The following is an 18,896-nucleotide window of genomic DNA, read 5'->3' as shown; positions in this document are numbered from 1 at the left end:
ACATGCAATGCACAGGAACAGCAGTGAAACACAAACCTTATTTAAAATGTATGCTCCAAGCTAGCACTCTGCACAGAATGGAGAGACCTTCTGCACAGGCTTCTACAATGGCCTGAGCGGAAGGATGATTTTGCATGCAGTATCATGCAGTCAGTAGCTATAAGAAGGGGATGGGGAATACTTACATCTCCTATAACTAGGAAAATAATGATACAGTGTTGTATGTACGAAACTGCCTACAAGCAGTTCACTATAGCAGAAAGCAAGCAGTGACAAAGCAAGATAACGAGGAAAAATATGGTGCAGTGGTCAAGTTTAAAAATACAGTCTGAAATTCTTATCCAGTAGCATGCTTTTGAAGTCTGGCCCAAGAGGCTCAAATGTGGAATTGGTGTTTGTTTAACTCAAAGATGAGTTTAGCTGCAATCGAATTGAGGCCTTTCATTCTGCCAGTCATGGAATAAAACAAGACTGTAGTGATGAGCCATGCTCTACATATACTGGTGACACTTTGCTTACAGAACTCAATCCAACACCCAGAAGTCCTGCATGTCTTAAGATGTCTCATCCCTTTTCACCAAATAGTACTCTAAGAGCTTAGTTTTTTCTGTTTCAAAACCCGGAAGCGTACTTCCTAAGCGTCTCAGCATCCTCTGCCAATTTAAGACTTAAAGCATGGAAACATTCTCTTTTTGCCTAGTGAGAATGTTAAAATACTAATATGCAGTAAGAATTAAGTCTGCTTATTGTTTATCGGATTTATAAGCTCATATTTTGAAAAGCAAACACTGCGTTGAAATGAGAGATGACTTTTGAGCACTGTCTTTTCTATTCTTGTCTGGCTTTCAATTTGCTGAAATTGAATTTTGCACATACGCAAAAGACAAAAAAGCATTTCAAGTAGCAAAAAATTTGGATTCTGCAAGACATATTAAATGTTCAGAGAAACTCAGATCCTCCCCAGATTCTGTTTTATACCTTGCCAATCCAGTTTCCAACAAACAAGTATATATTTAGTGAAACACTAGGAATTATCACAAAAATTTTTCCATTGTGGGTCGTAAACAGAACACTCCCCTTTCAGTGAAAACCCAGATCGGTAACTGGAGAACATACTACTGATTATCATTGACTCAGTAAAAATAGATATCTAAGTTTGTCTACGAAATTAAAAAAAAAAAAAAAACCACACAATATTATTGTTTTCTCACTGCGACTCCAAATCCACAAATATTAGGATACATACAGGTTCTAAAGACTGTAGCCAAAGAGCACTCCTAAGTCGTACGCATCTTATAAATACCCTATTTAAACACCCTTTTCCCACAGGGAGATACTAACACTTAAAATGTGGAAAAGTCACCCAACCTACAGCTGTGGGTTTGCAAAGGGATAAGACATCTTAAAGATAAAATTGTGTTTTCCATGTAAACAGTATCACCAGCATTCCGTGATTATGGAAGACATGAATGCTAATTTTGTGAAAGTTTAAAAAAAACCCAAAAGTTTTTAAAAGTCAACTGGATTCTGATGCATTAAAAAAAAAAAAAAAGAAAGAAAAAGAAAAGTAAGTGTATACTGCCACTCCCAAACTCATTTAATGCCTGTGAACAGATCTTTAGGAAGAAAGAAAAAAAAAAAAAAAAAGGGGAGACAAATTTATAGTTAAAAAATAATTTTCAGCTACTTCAAAAATCTACCCCAAGTCATGGGTGTTTTCTGTGACCAGAGCAGATAAAAACAGCTTTAAGTGTCCAATACTTTGTTTGTTTATGATACTTCTGTTCTCCAACTGAGGCAATTTGACTTCCACTTCCTATTAGTTGCTTTGTTCTTCATGGGGAGTGTGAAATTCAGATTTGTGGTGAGTTCAGCTCATTCCTTTCTTGAAGGATACAGTGATTTTATGGACTGCTCATGTGCCTGCCAATATTATGCCAACAGGAAGGTTTGGTTTTCCCATTTTTGACAGAGCATCACACCTACAAAGAAACATTTCTGGTAACATCTGAGCACCAGCCCAAAACAGTGGCAGAGATGCTCATGCTAGCATCTCTGCCAGTGTTTCCGGAATTAAATCTATTTAAAACAAAGACACATTGGTTATCCTTCAACTTGACAGTGTCACTCAGCATGCTAACCATGAGAAAAAAGTGTCACTTTTAAGTATTTAGTTTTCCCTCCCACATGCATGTGCCATACTAAATTGCCAGATCCAGACCTACCCGGTCAGATCGGCAAGGTGTGAATTTCAGTCCTTCTCTTTTTACTCAGATATAATTAAGGGGGCGCAGATCCAATGAAGAACTGGTATGACCTTCCACTTAAAAGTGATATTGCTGACTATGACCTCTAAGTGTTACGAAGATCAATATAACAACTACATTTCACTAGTAGTAAGACAGCAGTTTTACTGAAACTTGATTATGTAACTCTTGAAAATTAAAAAGCGAGAGGGTTGGGTTTTTTTGTTTTAAAGGGAAGAGATAGCTGGTCTATTTGCACCTTTTAAAGTATGTTTAGTCATGCACACACACATTTAAAAAAAAAAAACCCTTTACTTAATTCTAGTCCAGTTGACCTTTAAGTCAATCGTAGAACAGAATGAAAAGCTTTCCTAATAGAAGTCTTCTGCACCTTTGCTCACTGCAAAAGCCGTTTTGTGGACTTGACCACTGACAAAAAAAACTATATGCTAACCAACGATATTTAACTCGAGATCTAAACACTATACTATCTAGAGCCATATAAGAAGTGAAGCATTTCTACCTCTCCACCCAAAAGACCTCCTCTGCGAGGCTGCGAACAATGAACAGAAAGCTGTTTTTAGAGATTGAAAAATGAGATATACCATTGGTTTACAATGGCTCAGATGAAGAGCGTCAATTGTTTTCTTTCCTGTGGCTGTTAAACTATTTTAAGGCTGAAAGGAAAGGTTGTTTAATTTCCTAACACATGACAATTGCAATATTAAAGTAGAGTGAAGAAGGGAGAAAGAACAGATGGAAGAAAAAAAATATTTATATATACATATACATCTTTAAATTTACTCCATTTCTGCGACATCCATCAACGCTGCACAAGTCAACATAACCACAACACATGCTTTTTTCTAATTACACTAACATTACAGAAGATCAATTAGCAATAAGAAATGCCCTTTATTTTTATTTTATATACAACAGTTTAATTTTTTTAACCAAAAAGTAATTTAGTTTTGCATACAAAACTGGATTTTTCTTAAACCAACACCTTAGATTTAACAAGAGCATGCACTCCATTTTAACTGCAAAATAAAAGTGTTCTACCAGTTCCAGCCTTTCCACATTAAGATAAACTCTATTTGAAAATGCAAGTTGTGTGTGCACAATAATCACAAAATGTAGACCAGTTCTTTCTGGCTTCTCAAGAATTTAAAGGCCAAAATCATGTAAAATAGCTGGTATCTTCAATAGACAGTGAGGATTCCTTAAGAAAGAAAAAAAATTAAAAAAAAATGAAGACGGTGTTATATGTATTTTCAAATATGAAAATAATGCCCCACAGCAACATGCCCTATACAAACCTGCCAGAAATTCTACTGTTTCACGTGCAACCCAACCTCAGATGTTTTTCTTTAATATTTTATTACAAATCCCACTCAGGATATATAATAAATTTATATACATTGTGTAAAGTCTATTCACAAAAGGAATTAGCAAGAGGATGCACAGTACAGTTACTTGGGATGCCAGACAAGAATTGTACAAATGTCAGTTGCAATTCAGTTGAATATTGATGGTACCAAATTTTTGAGAGCAAATCTACCTCACATAGCAATAGAGCTACAATGCCTTTAACACTGTAAGCAAAGGCAGCACAAGCTGTATGTCTAACTCTGTTCTTTAAAGCTCCCATTTCCATATGCTTTTCATTTGGCAAACCTGAACCGTTTGAGACGATCATTTTTCCTACAAAGTGCATCTGCCCGATGCTCTTTAGGGGGATGGGAGGGGAAAGCCCAATATTTCCACATCTCTACATTCCGTTGCTACCCATCAAACAGGTCTAACAAAGCCTTCGTCTCCCTCTACTAATAGGTCAGATGAGGAGATAGCACACATCACTTCCTATCAGTTTGCTGGGACGGTGGAGGACTACTATAGATTTAAAAACTACAACCCGTGCAGTAAACTGAGTGCATAAATCACGAGGGGGAGGAGTCCCCAGAATGAATCTTTGTTGTCTTGTCCTTACTGACATAACAAAGCAGTAACACTAAATCTTGTGAAAAGGGCATCCAACAAGTCTGGTAGAGCTGCAAGCTAAGCTCTTCAAATCCTAATTCTCAAGTCTCCGAAACTACCTGCTCCTCCGCCATGCGCTGGCGCAGGAGACATTATAGCGTTTGCTTTCTCCTAGTAATTAAAAGTCAGTCTCTCAACAGAGCCTCTGCCTCATTCAGCACACGTGGCACTATGGCAGCAAGCAGAGACTGTGCAGTGTTAGATCTTTATTTGTAGTGGCTGATGGAAAGCAAGCAGGAAGACAGGTTTTGGCAGGAGAGAAAGGATTATCTCCTTGCTTAAGCTGCTGAGCGCAGCATGGGGAGGTCGTTCCCCATGCACAGCCTGTCTGATACACCCACATTTCATAAGCCACAGCTTCACAGGGAGGTCACCCATGGTGTATTCATCACTTCCCAGGTGCTGGGGGTTTGATGCTCACTTTGCAAAAATATAAAGTGGACAGTTGCAACTGAAATCAGTGAGAGCTTTAGTCAATACACATGAAGGCATATCAGCACGTTATGCTTACTGGGTATAACAGGTAAACAGTCTTCTATTTGGGGGAATTCAGTTACCATGGGGCGCTCTCTTCATTCTAAGCTTGTGCAAAACTGGAGTTAGCAAAGGGCTTAGACAAAAAGTGAACTGTAGGTAGAGCTAAATAGCGACCGCGGGGCTGTCCATCCCCTACCCGAATAGGGCTGTAATGAAAATAACCGGCCACTCAGCTGAGGATTCCCTCACACCATGTAACCATCAATCAGCTAAACTAAGGCAAAGATAACATTTACTTATTTGCAAAAATATCAGTACTAAAGCTAAGAGACGTTTAAGAGAAGATGGTGAAATAAAACATTTGAATTTCGAAAAACGGGGAGGATGAGCATTAGGAACACGTGAAATGTAAGATTTAGGGTTTGTCTTGCACATGAACACGCTTCCAGAAAATTCTGAAAGCCAAGATGTGAGGTTTCTTTTAAGTATAGCATGCGTGAAATACTTTCCATATATCTGCATAAAAGTTGATCAACTTATCTGTGGATTAGACAGATAACTGAGCAGAATCAAACTAAGAATCTTTACAGCGTGATATCACAAAGAGCATTAAGAGCCATAAAGCTAAGTACTCTTTAAAGCTTTAAGCAGACCATGCTGAAAGAGACTGTTTGCTACAGTCATCCATCACAGTTCTTCAACCATGCAGTGATCATCCTCTATGGAAAGAATTTAATGTAAAGAAACGGACAGGCCAACACTATTATTTGGAAAGTTTGCAAAGACTCGGGAGTCAAAACTATAGAATTTAGGCTGGCAAAAATCTGAGAGAACGACTTAACAGTATTATGACAGACAATAAAATTGTCAATTTTGACATCTTGATGCTCAGCAGTCATTGAAATACAGAAATAAATAAAAACAAGGGCTAGGAACATTTACATGATGCCACAAAGACTAACTTTACTCTACACGAAATGGAGTGCATTGTCCTTACAATAAAAATATTCTCATTGTTCTTAGCACAGAATGAACAAGACTCGCACTATTCCCAAAGTTATCCATTTAACTACTGATGTCAGGAGTACCAAGAAGACACTCTACCAACACAGATACCCTTCAGTTCAAGTCAGCCTAACGTATATGAAATCAGGAAAACATGCAAAGCTCTGATACGTACCTGATCTACTAATCCTGTCAATTCTATCCATGCTAGGAGAATGGATTCGAATTCGAGGGCTACTCTGATTAGAGGATTCAGAGCCTCCATCGGTGAAAGAGTCTTCGAGCGTGAAGAGAATCTCTTTTACACATTTGTGACAAATACTGTGCTGACAAGGAAGGATCAGTGGATGGGTAAATAATTCCTTGCATGCTGGGCAGATGAGCTCTCTTTCGATATTCTTTATGGTAACCTTCACAACAGAAAGCGGGGGGGAAAGCAAGTGTAAGTGCAGAAAATACAAGCCAGTAGGACATACTGCATTACTGTACGTACATATGTCACTGAACCCCAGCTCTGTAGAACAACTGCTCTACACAGTTTTAGCTGTTTTGGGGCGCAGCTCTGATAAACACCGCACACCAACCCAAATCACCGTTTAGGAAAGCACTGGCAACGGTCATTTCAACTGAAACTATGCAAACCCAGTTCATCTTCAGGTCATGCCTGCATTGCAGGGGAAGAAAAAAGAGGAGGGGTGCAGTCTTAACTCAGGGTAAAAATCCTAGTGAAGCGAGAGCAGCCATAGTTGCTGAGGAGAAGACTCTATAGGTTTAACTCAGTTTGCTTGCTTGCTTTTAAAATAAGCAAGCAAACAAACCAAAAAACCCCCCAAGAGTCAGACTGGTAAGACATCAGGCTTTCCCGCAGCCAGCGTAAATCACATGTAAGCACACGGAAACTGCCTTGACTTCATTAGGTTAACAGTTCCAATCAAGAATGCCTTTTTTTTTTTTTGTTGCACACAAAGAGCAGCCCTTGGATCCACACGCAGCACTCCGACAATTTAACGTGCCTGGGGCCATCTGGCACCGGGCTCAGATGCTACAAAACCCGCCGAGAAAGCCAACGGCAAGTTTAAAAAACAAAAAAAAAAAACCTCCGCGAGGGCCAAGCTGCAGGCGCGCACGCACGAGTCTCTCCGTGACCGCCCCCCCCCGTCCCGTCCGGACCGGGCCGCTCCGTGCGCCACGAAACCAGACAGGCCGCCCCCCCCCCCCCACCCCAGCCGCAGCGGACGCGGCGCTCCCAGTGCCGGCGAAGCCCCTTTTTGAGACGCGCGGGCTGACGGCCCCACAACCCCCCGAAGGAAACGGGGGGGGGGAGAGGATCCCCTCAAAACGTCAAGCAGAATAAACCCAACCCCGCCGGCCCGCTCCGCCGCCCCCCCCCCCGGGGGCTGCAGCGAGCGCACCCGGGCCGCACACAAAGGCGCAGCGCCGCGCACCGCCCGGCCGGGCCGCCGCCTGAGCCCCTCGCACCACACGCGGATTTGGGCAGCCCGGCCGCGCCCCCCCCCCACCCCCGCGGCGTGACTGACGGCGCGGACCGGCCACGGTGGCCCCCAGCCGCCGCCACGGGGCTCTGCCCCTCCGCGGAGCCGAGGCGCCCGCCCGCCCGCCCGCTCACGCACGCAGCGGGCAGGGGCCGCCGCCGCCCCCAGCACCGGGGGACGGTTCCCCCAGGCGCCCCCGGCCCCGCCGCCCCCCGGCACTCACAGAAGGCTCCAGCCGGTCGCCCTCCATCCTGGCGCCGCCTGCGCCCGCGGGCTCCGCTGCAGCGGCCGGGGCGGAGCGCAGAGGAGAGCGACCAGCTGCCGGCGCTGCCCCGCGGCGGCTGCTCGCCTAGTGCCGCCCGCGCCGGGCGGGGCCGCCCAGCGCACAATGGCGGGCGGGCGCCGCGCACCTAGCGGCCTCGGCGAGCCGCGGGGGGCGGCCACACCCACCGCCCGCGCCCGCGCCGCCAGGGGGCAGCGCCGCGCCGCCCGCCCGCCGAGCTGCGCCGCTCGGAGCTGTCCAGCGGCGCCGCCGCCGCCGCCGCTCCCCGGCCGGGCTGCGGCGCCCCGCCCCGCCCCGCCCCGCCCCGCGCGGACCCGCCCCCAACCGTCTGCTAACCGCCGGCGCGGCCCTGCCGCCCGCGGGGGGGCCGGCCGGGTGCTGCGGCGTGTACAGTGTGTTCGCCAGTGAGGGGGCTGCGGGACTCACGGAAAGCAGGAAGGAGCGACGGCTGCCGGCTAGCAGTTCTCAGGAGTTGTATGTTTGAAGGGAGAAATACGGGTTTTTTGTTTTTTGTTTTTTTTTCCTCTGCCCCCCCAAGTGACGCGACACACAGCAGAAACGTCGCTCATCCAAGCCGAGGGACCTCGGCATGGCGTGCTTAGTACGAAACAGGCCGCGCGCAGGAGAGGGAAGCGCAGCACGCGAAGCTGTCCTTTCCTCCCAGTGCGAGGAAATGAAATACCGAGAGGTTTTATTGCCAGTTCACCCGGGTACAGGCATTCATTGGCATCTAGGGCAGCTGGGGCAACACACTGCCGCTCTCCTCTTCAACGCGAAACGCCCTATTTCTCCCCACCGCCACCTGCTGCCCCCCGCGGCAGCGCCGGCTGGTCCTCCAGGCCCACCGGCCCCAGAAACCCGCGGCCTTGCCCCTTCGCTGCCCGCTGCGCCTGCCCTGCCAGGGCTTCTTCGCCGGACTGCCTCCGCGCGGCCCTGAGCATTACCCAAGGCCCTCCCAACGCCGGAGGAGTAACCCAAAACGCTCCCTTTCCTAGCACTTCGGCTCAAGTTCCTGTTCCTTACTCTTCTCTGCGGAAGTAGTTTCTGCTGTCCCATTCAACATCCTTTCATTAGCGCCTCTAATAACAACAATGTCACGCAGACGTATGCCTGTCCCTAAAGAGAACAGCACCATGATATCCAGGACATGGGAAAGCAAGCTGGACAGTGGCTATTTTAAGGACATAGCAGAAATGCACCAGGCGAGCCCTGCTGGCTTTCGTGGCAGCTAGACGGGCAGAAAACCAACGATTATTATCAGTGTTTGTGTTTGCTTTTGAAAAGGTGAGGCAACTATCCTTTTCACCAACAGCCAGAGCAAACAGAAAATACATTAAATCTCTCACTTCTTCAGATGTTGGGGCAGCTGCAGAAACAATGCTGTCTGAAGTTATGTAGTATTAGCCTAAGAGAGAAAAATCACTTTTAAGTTAGGGAATTCAAGGTTAAGACATACAGTGTCCTTATATTACACAATGGAAGGAGGTTTAGTTAATTAAAACAGATGGAGTAGGGACTATGTGAATGTTGGAAGTGCTTGCTGTCAGTTTGTCAAACCCTGAATTTGACCTATTTTGGCATAGTCTATTTAAAAGAATGACAGTGGGATAATAAATTCCTTTCCCTCCTCAAAATTACATTTCATGTGAGTCAATAAAATAAACATATATGAAAAGTCTAATTTGGTTTTTAGTCATTATTTAAATTTGAGCTTCAGTGGCCTGGCTGTGAAATTTGAATGGAAAATTACACTTGGAAGTTATGAAGACAGAGGTGATGGTTTTGCATGTCTAGCACTGCAAAGAGAAATATATATTAGAAGAGCTTTTAAGAGTACATGTAAAGTTTTTATTTCATATTTACTTTAGAAACCACCCTCTTAAAGAGTAGTAGGCTTGAAATTATTCTGATAATGACACTAATGCAGAGTATGTATATTCAAACTGAATCATGTCACTTGACCAGGCTCACACACTGCCCTGCAGCAATAAAAGCACACAAGGGAGGAAGAACAGGTTGATAAGGACATGTTTAGTTGTCAGCCTTCCAGCTACACATTGAGTAATGCTTTGGATGCTTCTGAATAACTACATTATCCATTAACCTCCTTTATTACCCCCAAGTTTCCTGCTTTTTAGGGCTCATTTTAAAGGGCGTACTTCTTAGTAAGCGTGATCCAGCCTTCGCTACATTAGCACACTACCCCTCGCTGATCCTGGATGTGATTGATTTGGGGCCCCATGAACTATCTGCTGCAGGCAAGCACAAAGCCTGTTTGTCTCTGCTACTGTCTTTGAAACAATATGAAGAGCTTTGTCTTAGGCAGCACAGCTAGGAAAACGATGCCTTGCTTCACGCCAGAGGTGTAGTTGCCAGCAAAGGCCAATGTAGTCAGCGTGGCCAAACCTGGAGCACACGCGTCCTTCCCATCCTCCCGCAGCCTGCCGTTGCATCATAGTGCCAGCCACTGTCATTGTCAGGGCTTGCGAGCGACTGCTTGCTCAATCCCCTGATAGATCATTAAGGTATTAACTTGTTTGCATGTCTGTTTGCCCTGGCTTCAGGTACTTTGGAGTAGGATTTTAATTACCATCTCTTCCACCACGTTAAGATGTGACATGGATGAAAAGGTCTTTGAAGGCCTCTAAAGGGAAAAACTCCCCCTTTTGTGCTCACACCTTTTTACGAGCCTTTTGATCCTGCCCCAGCCCAGGCCTACGGCATTCGCAGTGCCAAGCTCTGCGTTAGCTTTAAACTGCTGAGAGGAAGAAAAGAACAGTTAGGAATCGCTGATACATTAAATGACTAAGAGCGCAACGCACTATCAGTAGACACTCCTGTTGGTAGCCTCTGCAGAAAGGGTTAGTAAGCACAGCGTGGCCACCGAGGTCAGACCTACCCATCTGCTTTGTTCTCAGCTACATACGTGCATCAGTTGGAAACCTGTTCTGTGGAGAATAACTAGGGATTCCTTCTACATCAGGAATTACCTGGAAAGCGTCAAGAGAGTTCAACTCATCCTGCATAATTTGCTTGGGTCCCCTCAGCAGGTGAGGTGGCCTGAGGGAGCTGGAGGAGTGCCTTGCATTCCTAAGATTAGCAGCACAGGAGAGAAACTGAAGGACAATTTTGTTATCCTTATTTTCCCTCCTACCTGGGCTTAAATGTGCTTGTTAATTTAATCGGTAGTACACAGCAGTCAGCCAAGCACTGATTTGCATTAACTATCAGTACGATTTGAAGAACGAGGAGGCGCTGGTTTTCAGTAGGCGACAGAAAGCCTACACTGTTCTGTGCTATTTGTACTGTCATTGGGATCCTAAGCAACACAAGCCTGTCGCTGCCCCGAAGAGGCAACACCTCTCCTGCCTCCAGGAGCTGCGCTCGAGGCCACATTCAAATCCAGAACCAAGTCATTGAAGAGAGTTTTATTTCTACTGCTTTTCTAGCCAAGGCGCAAGTGTGCACCAGTCCCCTGCTGGGTCTGCATTTCTCTGATTGAAGCGCACGCTGCGTTAGACTGGACTTGCATCAGAGCAGAGCCAATGGGTACGTGGCATAAATACACGTGACGTTCAGGTTGAAGTGTGAGATTTGTCCTCAGCTAACGTGGCAGTACAGGCAGAGTCTTGGGGGCCAAGCTACCCGACAGACACTTTTTTCCCCTGGGCAATAAGAAGTATTTTCAGCCAGAATGCATGCAGTGGGGTTGCAGCCTACCTCCAGCTCTCTGTAAATTGTCAGTGGTGCGATTTGCTTCTCTGCTTAGAGTTTAAAAGTTGAACCTTTAGGGTCATTATTTTTCCCAGGCTTTTCTCTGTCACACAGATTGAGATACATGTTTCGCTCAGCAATCAGGCTGGAACTTATGGCGCCTGAGAGAAATGAGCTTCTTTTGGCTTAGGAGTACAGGCTCATCTTTGTCTTCTCGATAGTTACCCTTCAGCTGTGTCACTCTGAAGAGCGAGCAAGGGCCTATAGCCCTTTGGTGTTTCAAAATACAGAGAAAATGATGCTGACTTGAGTTTTTTTGGTCATAAAATAAAAAATAATCAAACCCTAATCTGAGGACTTTATCTGCATTCAAACTTCTGTTAAGGTTGAAGTGTGGAAGGGAATCATCATTTTAAAGAGTGCTTGCTTTATCTTTCATGTACAGCCACTGTTGCAGCTTTTCTCCATCCCGCTGGTGCCACATTTTATCTGCTGAGGACTCTCAGTAACTGTGTGAGACTGTAATGCTTAATTATTTTGCATATTTTCCAAGACAAGAACTACAGTTCTTGCGAGTTACACTGAACACTTATGAATATTCAGTTTATTTGATGACAGCAAACTATAGAGCACTGATACATACCGCTAGTCCAATCACCTGAAATGACAGCTTTAACATGCCTTCTTCCCAAATGCCAAAGAAATAACATCTCTCTTCTAACTTGTAGGACCTGCAAGTCCTTTACTCTGTGTTTTCTCTGGTAGCAAGACATTTGCTGAATCCAAATCACTCTTTGATTCTGGTTGTTTATCTACTTTGCGGGAGCAGAGATGCGCTACAGGACCATAACCTTTGCTGGTCCGACGGGCTTCCTAACAAAGCTCATAGCCTTAGACTGAACAAATTAGGGAGGTCACATTATTCACTGCTAGACAGAGAGTGCTGAACCAATAAGGACTATGCTCACCAAACTGCCAGAATATTAGGATTGTGTTCAGTTTCGGGAAGGATTTGTAGCTAGCACACCTCAAAGCAGAAGTCAGTTCCGTGTATCTTTACTTTTTCACTTACTGCCATGTCTACAGTATTCTACTTCACATCAGTGACAAGCTGGAGAGCAGCAGTCTCAGGAGATCCAAAGAGCAGCTACAGACAACAGCCCAGACAGAAGACATTGCTGTTTCCTTCCATCCTTTATATTCACGTGCCAAGCAAATGGAAGAATTATCATGGAAAAGCTTCCCCAAAATATATGAAATTCAGACCAAAATACTCTCCAGCTCTGAACTGAGAGAATCCTAACTGTAAACAAATATTACCGTTTTAAAGAAACAAAACATAATAGTTGTTTTTCAAAAGCATTTGAAACGTGAGAGGTTTACGTTAAAGAAAAAGCAAATTTAAAGGAAGCTCACCCACAGACTCAATTTCTGACACCACGTAAGATACGGCACGAAACATCTCAACAATACACACGTACCACCCAGCGTATTGCTCTTCTGTTCCCATTGCCTTCTCTCCTTTACTTCTGATTGTAGCTATCCCTGTCCCTAAGAGCAAAGCTGGTAGCTCTCCCTTGCCATATCACATCGCTTGCTGTTGTAGGCTCTTCAGAAAATCCATCACTGAAATGATGAGGGCATGTCTACGCTGTAGAAACACACTTTGTCACACAGGCTGACTAACCCAGCTAAGTAACTCAGATTAAAAGCAGCGAAGACAGGCAAGTTGGATTTTAATTCTTAGCTGCGAGATTTCAAATTCAGACTTCTCTGCAATGTCTACCTTAAGCTGTTAACCCAAATCAAACACCAAGTTACCTTCATGTGCTCTTTTAACCCAAGTCTTTTAACCCAAGTCACCTTTTTGCACAAACACCCCTCACAATACTGACATAATCTAACACACTTCTGGACACTCTATAAACAGTAGTAGACTGCTGTTAAAAGAAAGGACTAGTCTCCTCAAAGGGACTAAATACCCAAACAAGCTTTTTCCCCACACATAGGCAAGAAATATCTAAAGCTTTATCTTCTGGAAGTCAAGGAGCGGAACTTCAATTCCAGTGAGTCAGGCAGCTCAGAACAACCCACTGACCTCCGCAGCCCCTCGTAAACCTGATTGTATTTCCTCTTTTCAGTTCCTCCTGTGACTTTGTTTTTACATCACTATGTAGACTCAACCCTCATCTTCCCCCAAAGAAATAAAAAAATGCCATTATAAGATAATTGTACATCGGTCACTGTATAAAAACAGACAGAAGACAGGGACAGAAAATTGGTGTTTAGTTATCTGCACAGTCTGGATGGAGAGCTTAACAGAATTTCATATGCTTTTAACAATTATTTTGAAAAGTTGGCATGTTCTCCTATGAGGTTTGGGGCTTGTTTTTAAAAAGTATCCATTTCTCAAAATGCTCTTCCTGGAGCACTGTTTTCAAAGCTGTTCTTTATGAATCACAAGCTCTCAGCTTCTGCAAACCATGCTGAGCAGGAATAGATGATAAAATAAATGAGTGAGGAAATAACGGAACAGACTAGAGATTTTATCAAAAAATGGAGTATGCTAAGACCCTCGTTTCAACTAAACCAAGGGCTAGTGCACACAGCATCAGTGATGCTAGCCTGTCTCTGAAATTCATATTGTTTCATATTGGTTTATTGATTTTAATCCTTCTACAGAAAAATGCCCCAAAACGTTTCTACTACATGGAGAAATGTCTATTACACCCTCAAACACAAATATTTACTTATAGCATATAAAATTCATTAAAGTTGTTATTATAATGGAAGTAGATGCATTTCGATGAGGAAAACACAAGTCTATAAAAACAGAACCTAATTTTGAATGGAGTGAGGCACAACAATTGTGGGGGCGTTTGTGCGTTCGACTGTTGCAAAAGGAAATTCATGGACAGTGAAGAGGAGGCAGGGAAAAAAAGCCCCAAGCCATTTCTGGAACGTAATGTGATTTTGAGGCAGTTGAATGTCCTTCCTTGCTAAGATTTGAATTGAGACTTGAGAGTCCTGAAAGAAGGTCATACAATCTCTTTATGCCTCAGCGCCTCCACTAGAAAATGCAGTTAACAGTTAATCTATCTCACAAGGATATTTTGAAGCGCTCAGATGCTACTGTGATGATTGTGACAGGTGCCTTGGAAGCCTAGAATATCTCAAAGACTATTGTATTGAGCCATAACAGATGTTGCGGACATATGGATTACACAAGGACTATCGTATTGGGGCTATAAGTGTTACATGCATCTTTGTGTTCCAGGTACAATGTGTAAGTTGCGAGTGTGAAACAGAATCACAGGGGAATAATATCACACAGAAATATTAATGAAAGCACTAATAAAGATAACAAGTCTGTGGAGCCACATGCCCCGGGGGAAAGCGATACATAAAGATTTGCCCTGGTTTGAGAGGCTGGACACAGAGGGGAAGCTATGTGGGGAAAACAGCATGACCCCTTTCTTATAAAAGGCTGCTCGGAGTCTAAAAGCTGATAAATCAGCTATATCATACCTGTTCGGATCCTGTATAGCAGATAGGTGAGTATGTGAGCATAAGGTATTGTTACTGCATTCTGTTTCTCTAGTAAGAGTTCACTGTAGCGAGATGTTTTCCAGTTAATTCAGAGTATGTTAATGCTCTCAGGCTTTGTTGAAACAGCTTTATCGATTTAAGAGCACGGGAAAGGGAAAATGAGGTTAATGAGACCTCTAAGCAGTAATACCCTGCCCCTAAGCAAATACAGTTTACCAAGCAGGATAGTCCTTTTGCTGGCGTGGTTTATGCCACTTGAGAAAGAAGCTTAATTATCCCATCAGAATTAGTCGTCTGCTAGTCCAAGCTGCTCCTCCTGTAGTGGGCATTGCCAGTACGAGTGGATAGTCTTGGCTGAGTAGACTAGGTCCCTCCTACTGTCTCTGAGAAAGCAGAACCTCAGGTGGTGAATTAAACTCAAAGCTCCTGGGTAACATCAATTAATTACAAAGGGGCTGCAACCTAAAACCCTACTCTGAAGGGAAAGAAATGCAAAAGGAAAAGTAGAGAGTGAGAGGTCTCAAGAGCTGGCCCTTGAAGAGTCTCAAATAGAGGGACAACCTCTGCAAAACAGTCTGCTAAGCGCGCAGCACAGCTACTGCTCCTATTTTCTTCAGGTTCACCAAGTGTCTCTTGAGATGGGACTTGGCAACTGTGATGCTCTGTGTATAAAGAACAGCACTGTTTGCAATACATATGCATATTTCACTCAAAAGTGCTAACTCAGTTGTCTACTGAAGCATATGCTCTTGCGGGGGGGAAGTCTAATTCAAGTTACCAGCACAGACTGTTTGACTGTGAGAGACAGCACAGAAGTATCATCATCCTCCTCCAAGGGGAAATCACAGGCAGAAGGGGATCCTTGCCTGAAAGCCTTTATGACTATGTGTACTGCGTAAAGCGGCTGTGACCGAAACAAGACTTGGCCATCCGAATTGTCCTTTGGAGACGCAGGCGCGACTCCTCCCCAGCAAGGAGAGGCAGAAAATCACCCAGGAAAGACATCTCTCACCCTGCTCCACATGTTCATTCAGGCCACTTAGGAGAGGGAATGGGAAGCAACGGTGGGTGAACTGGAACTGCAATTTGAAGGCAGCCTCTGGAAATGACTCTGCCTTCAGAGCAGGAACAGCGTCTTCCAAATAAGCCCTTTATTTACTGCCCTTATTTTTAAATAAAAAAAGGCCATGCAGTTCAGCTTTTTAAAAATCCATCACAGTAAAGTCTTTGGTGCGGGGAGAAAAACTCCACGTTTCTGACACATATCAGCAGCTCACAATATACGAGAAGTTGGGTTTTTCCCCCCGTTTTAAGAAACGCACACACTAGTGTTTCCCACCGAATATTTGCAAACTCTGAGTCATTTCCTGCGGGTGACACTTTTCACTGCAGCGCTGCCCACAGCCACACCAACTACGGATAACAGAAAAAGCACCGAGCAACGCGTTGGCATGGATACTGCCTACATGAGCGCACCATATCCACCAAGCGTCGTTTACAGGACAGAAAGCTGCCAAAATGCCACGCGTCTAACTGCTTCAGTCCGGGTAACGCTCCACGCTCGTTGTTTCACTTTGCCACCTGACGGCCTCGCGAGCGTGCCGCAAACCTTACGCCAGCCTCCAAGAGGAGGCATCAGTCCTAGGGATGAGTTAAGTTGGCCATAAAAATAATAATAAGACAGAGGGAAGGCCGAAGAGCGCAAAACAGAGGGCGGGAGGCGCCGTGCCCCGCTGCAGGGACCGACCCTCTCTCCTCCAGACGCGTCTGGCACAGCCCCGCACCCCTGACAAGCCGCGGGCTCCCAGCTCGCTCGGGGGCCCCTCCCCGGGCTCCCAGCGCCGCTTTTCGGCTCTCTCCGCCAGCCACAACCCAGGGCCCCGGCGCCCGCGGCCGGCCTAACGGCCGTCAACGGCCGCCCGGCGCGCGCCCCTCCCGTCAACGGCCGCACCGCGCGCCGCCCGCAGCCGTTTGCCCGCGCCGGGGGGGGAGAGGAGGGGGCACCCAGCCCCCCCCGCCCCGCGCCCGGCCCGGCCCGACCCCGGCCGCCAGGGGGCGGCGCGGCGAGGGACGGCGCCCACCTTGCCTCGCTCCAGCAGGTCCGTGATGTAGGCGAAGCGGCTGCCGTCGGCTGCCGCCGCCGCCGCCATGGCGGGCAGGGCGGGAGCAGCGGTGGCGCCGGCCGTGTGGCGGCGGGCAGGGCGGGCGGCGAAGGCGGCCGCGCCGTGAAAATTTCATGAGGGGCGGCGGGCTCGGGAGGCGCGGCCCCGCCGTGCGCGGCCCCCTCCGCCCGCCCTGCCGCCCTCCCCCCCCCCCCCCCCCGCGGGCGCGGAGCGGGTAACGGGTCCGTCGGACGCGGGTCACGGCGGGGGGTGGTTCTTGCCTTTGCCCGGCTGGCGGAGGCCGGCAGCCCGCGGGCCGGAGAGGCTCGGCCTCAGCGCGGGGCGGCCATCGGAGCGCGCCTGCAGAGAGCCGGCGATACCGTGCTGCCTCCTTGGGTGCTGCTGGTGCTGGGTGAAAGCTAGCAGGCTGCCCGTGCTCACGCTCGGGTCAATTCTTAAGTATCACTGTATCGGTGTACCCCCAATCTTCATTGGACCCTGTGGCATGGCCACGAGTTGCATTTAAGTGAACGTTGTGCATCTAACACAAGAAGTGCTTTTGAAAACCCTTTGGGGCTGACCCTGCAGCGGGAGCTGCCGAAGTAGGCTGTACCCAGGGTAGACGTGCCTCTTTTCAAAAAGAGGGACTTGAAAGCACAGTTCAAAACGGGACGTATGCAGAGGTACAGTATAATGCATTTGTCCAAAGGCACCATGTTCTTCCTAAATGCCAAGCTTTTGTTTAGATGAAAGAGTGCGTAGGCACATCTATAAAGAATAGGCGCATCTACTGATGCAACGTACCTCATTGGGAGGATGAGCTGTGTGGTTGCGTTTGCAGCTGGCTAACAGCATATTTGTAGGGTAACTCAAACAGGAAGAAAACTTCTGTCATCTGTTTTGCTGCATCCCAGAACTTGATACTGCCACTCAAGTTGAGATGGAGGCAATGTGCCTGCACATAGCTGAGGCAGGAAAACGTATCCTGGCAATTTAAGTACTCCAGGCCGGGCGAGAAGCTGCTCGAGGCGGGCAAGCTGCAGGGCCTGCCGCAGGGCTCACAGCTGGTACGACAGCCAGCTGCAGGCAGAAACACTGCAAAACCACCCAAGGGCTGTGGGCTGGCGCCCACAGGACAGCTGGGGAACGATGCCTCCAACCCCGCAGGCAGCACGCTCCTGCTCCACGCCGCCTGGCTCACTCCAAGCAGCTGCAGTAGCCTGCTTCTGGCAGAGGCACAAAAGATCACTTCAGCCAGCGTTTGGCTCATTTCTTCCTCCTGTGGTCCTAGAATCCTAGAACCACCCCCAAACCCTTAGCATCCCGCTGTCCCAAGATTCAGAGAGAAGGGCTAATAAGTAGCTAGTCCCCTAGTCTCATCTCCTCTCCCCCTTTGCTCATGCCAGAACTAAAATGTGGAAAGGGGCAAGGCACTCTTACACTTCAGATACCAGGTAGCCCCATGCCGCACCTCACTCTGTGTGTTACAAAACACCCTTTGGTGTGTTTTTACCAGTATAATGTATCTCTTCAGAGGCTGTATTTCCTAAGCTTACTGATACTGTAGTAATGTTATCCCAGATTCTTTCTACAGGTTACTCACTGAAACAATATACCTTTTCTTTCTCAGGAAATGAGACACAGGAATAGCTACCAGGCTTTTCTGTTACTAGATACCATAGAATTTTTTATATATATATATATATCTCAGGTGACTCATTAACCCAATAGCTTGTTATTGGGCTATAGACACACTTTCAGCATGTGTCAGTGTTCCACGTATTGCTTTTGTGCAAGTAGCTTAGGTATAAACAATGGGGAGAGGGGCACAGGGGACAATCAACTGTCATCACCCACACAGTTAAGACGTCCTTGATACATAATTTAACATGATGTGAGATATTTTGCCTCTCTGATCTAATTCCAGCTCAGTAAACGGCACTCACGTGGGAAATTTTCACTGTTGTAATTTCTCTGCTAAATATTG

At 46.3% G+C, this 18,896-nt stretch overlaps 1 protein-coding gene across 4 annotated transcripts in view; it reads right to left on the bottom strand.

The window, feature by feature from the left end:
• Positions 1-17,038, bottom strand: part of LOC138064159 (E3 ubiquitin-protein ligase TRIM36-like) — a 33,557-nt gene extending 16,519 nt beyond the window's left edge. Inside the window, exons 1-2 of one of the 4 annotated variants that reach the window (XM_068925552.1) lie at positions 16,889-17,038; positions 5,944-6,178 (exon numbers count right to left, since the gene is read on the bottom strand). In XM_068925552.1, coding sequence (XP_068781653.1) covers positions 5,944-6,178; positions 16,889-16,957 — 304 coding nt within the window. In that variant the 5' untranslated portion in view covers positions 16,958-17,038. Of the gene's footprint in view, positions 1-5,943; positions 6,179-7,484; positions 7,628-16,888 lie in introns of those variants that run through there. The other 3 variants (XM_068925553.1, XM_068925555.1, XM_068925554.1) reach the window with 3 other exon arrangements.
• Positions 17,039-18,896: the final 1,858 nt, after the last annotated feature.

The sequence above is a fragment of the Struthio camelus genome, chromosome W, assembly GCF_040807025.1.
Source record: "Struthio camelus isolate bStrCam1 chromosome W, bStrCam1.hap1, whole genome shotgun sequence".
Lineage (NCBI taxonomy): Eukaryota > Metazoa > Chordata > Aves > Struthioniformes > Struthionidae > Struthio > Struthio camelus.
Note: the sequence above shows the minus strand (reverse complement) of the source record. Positions and strands in the feature narration are given on the sequence as shown.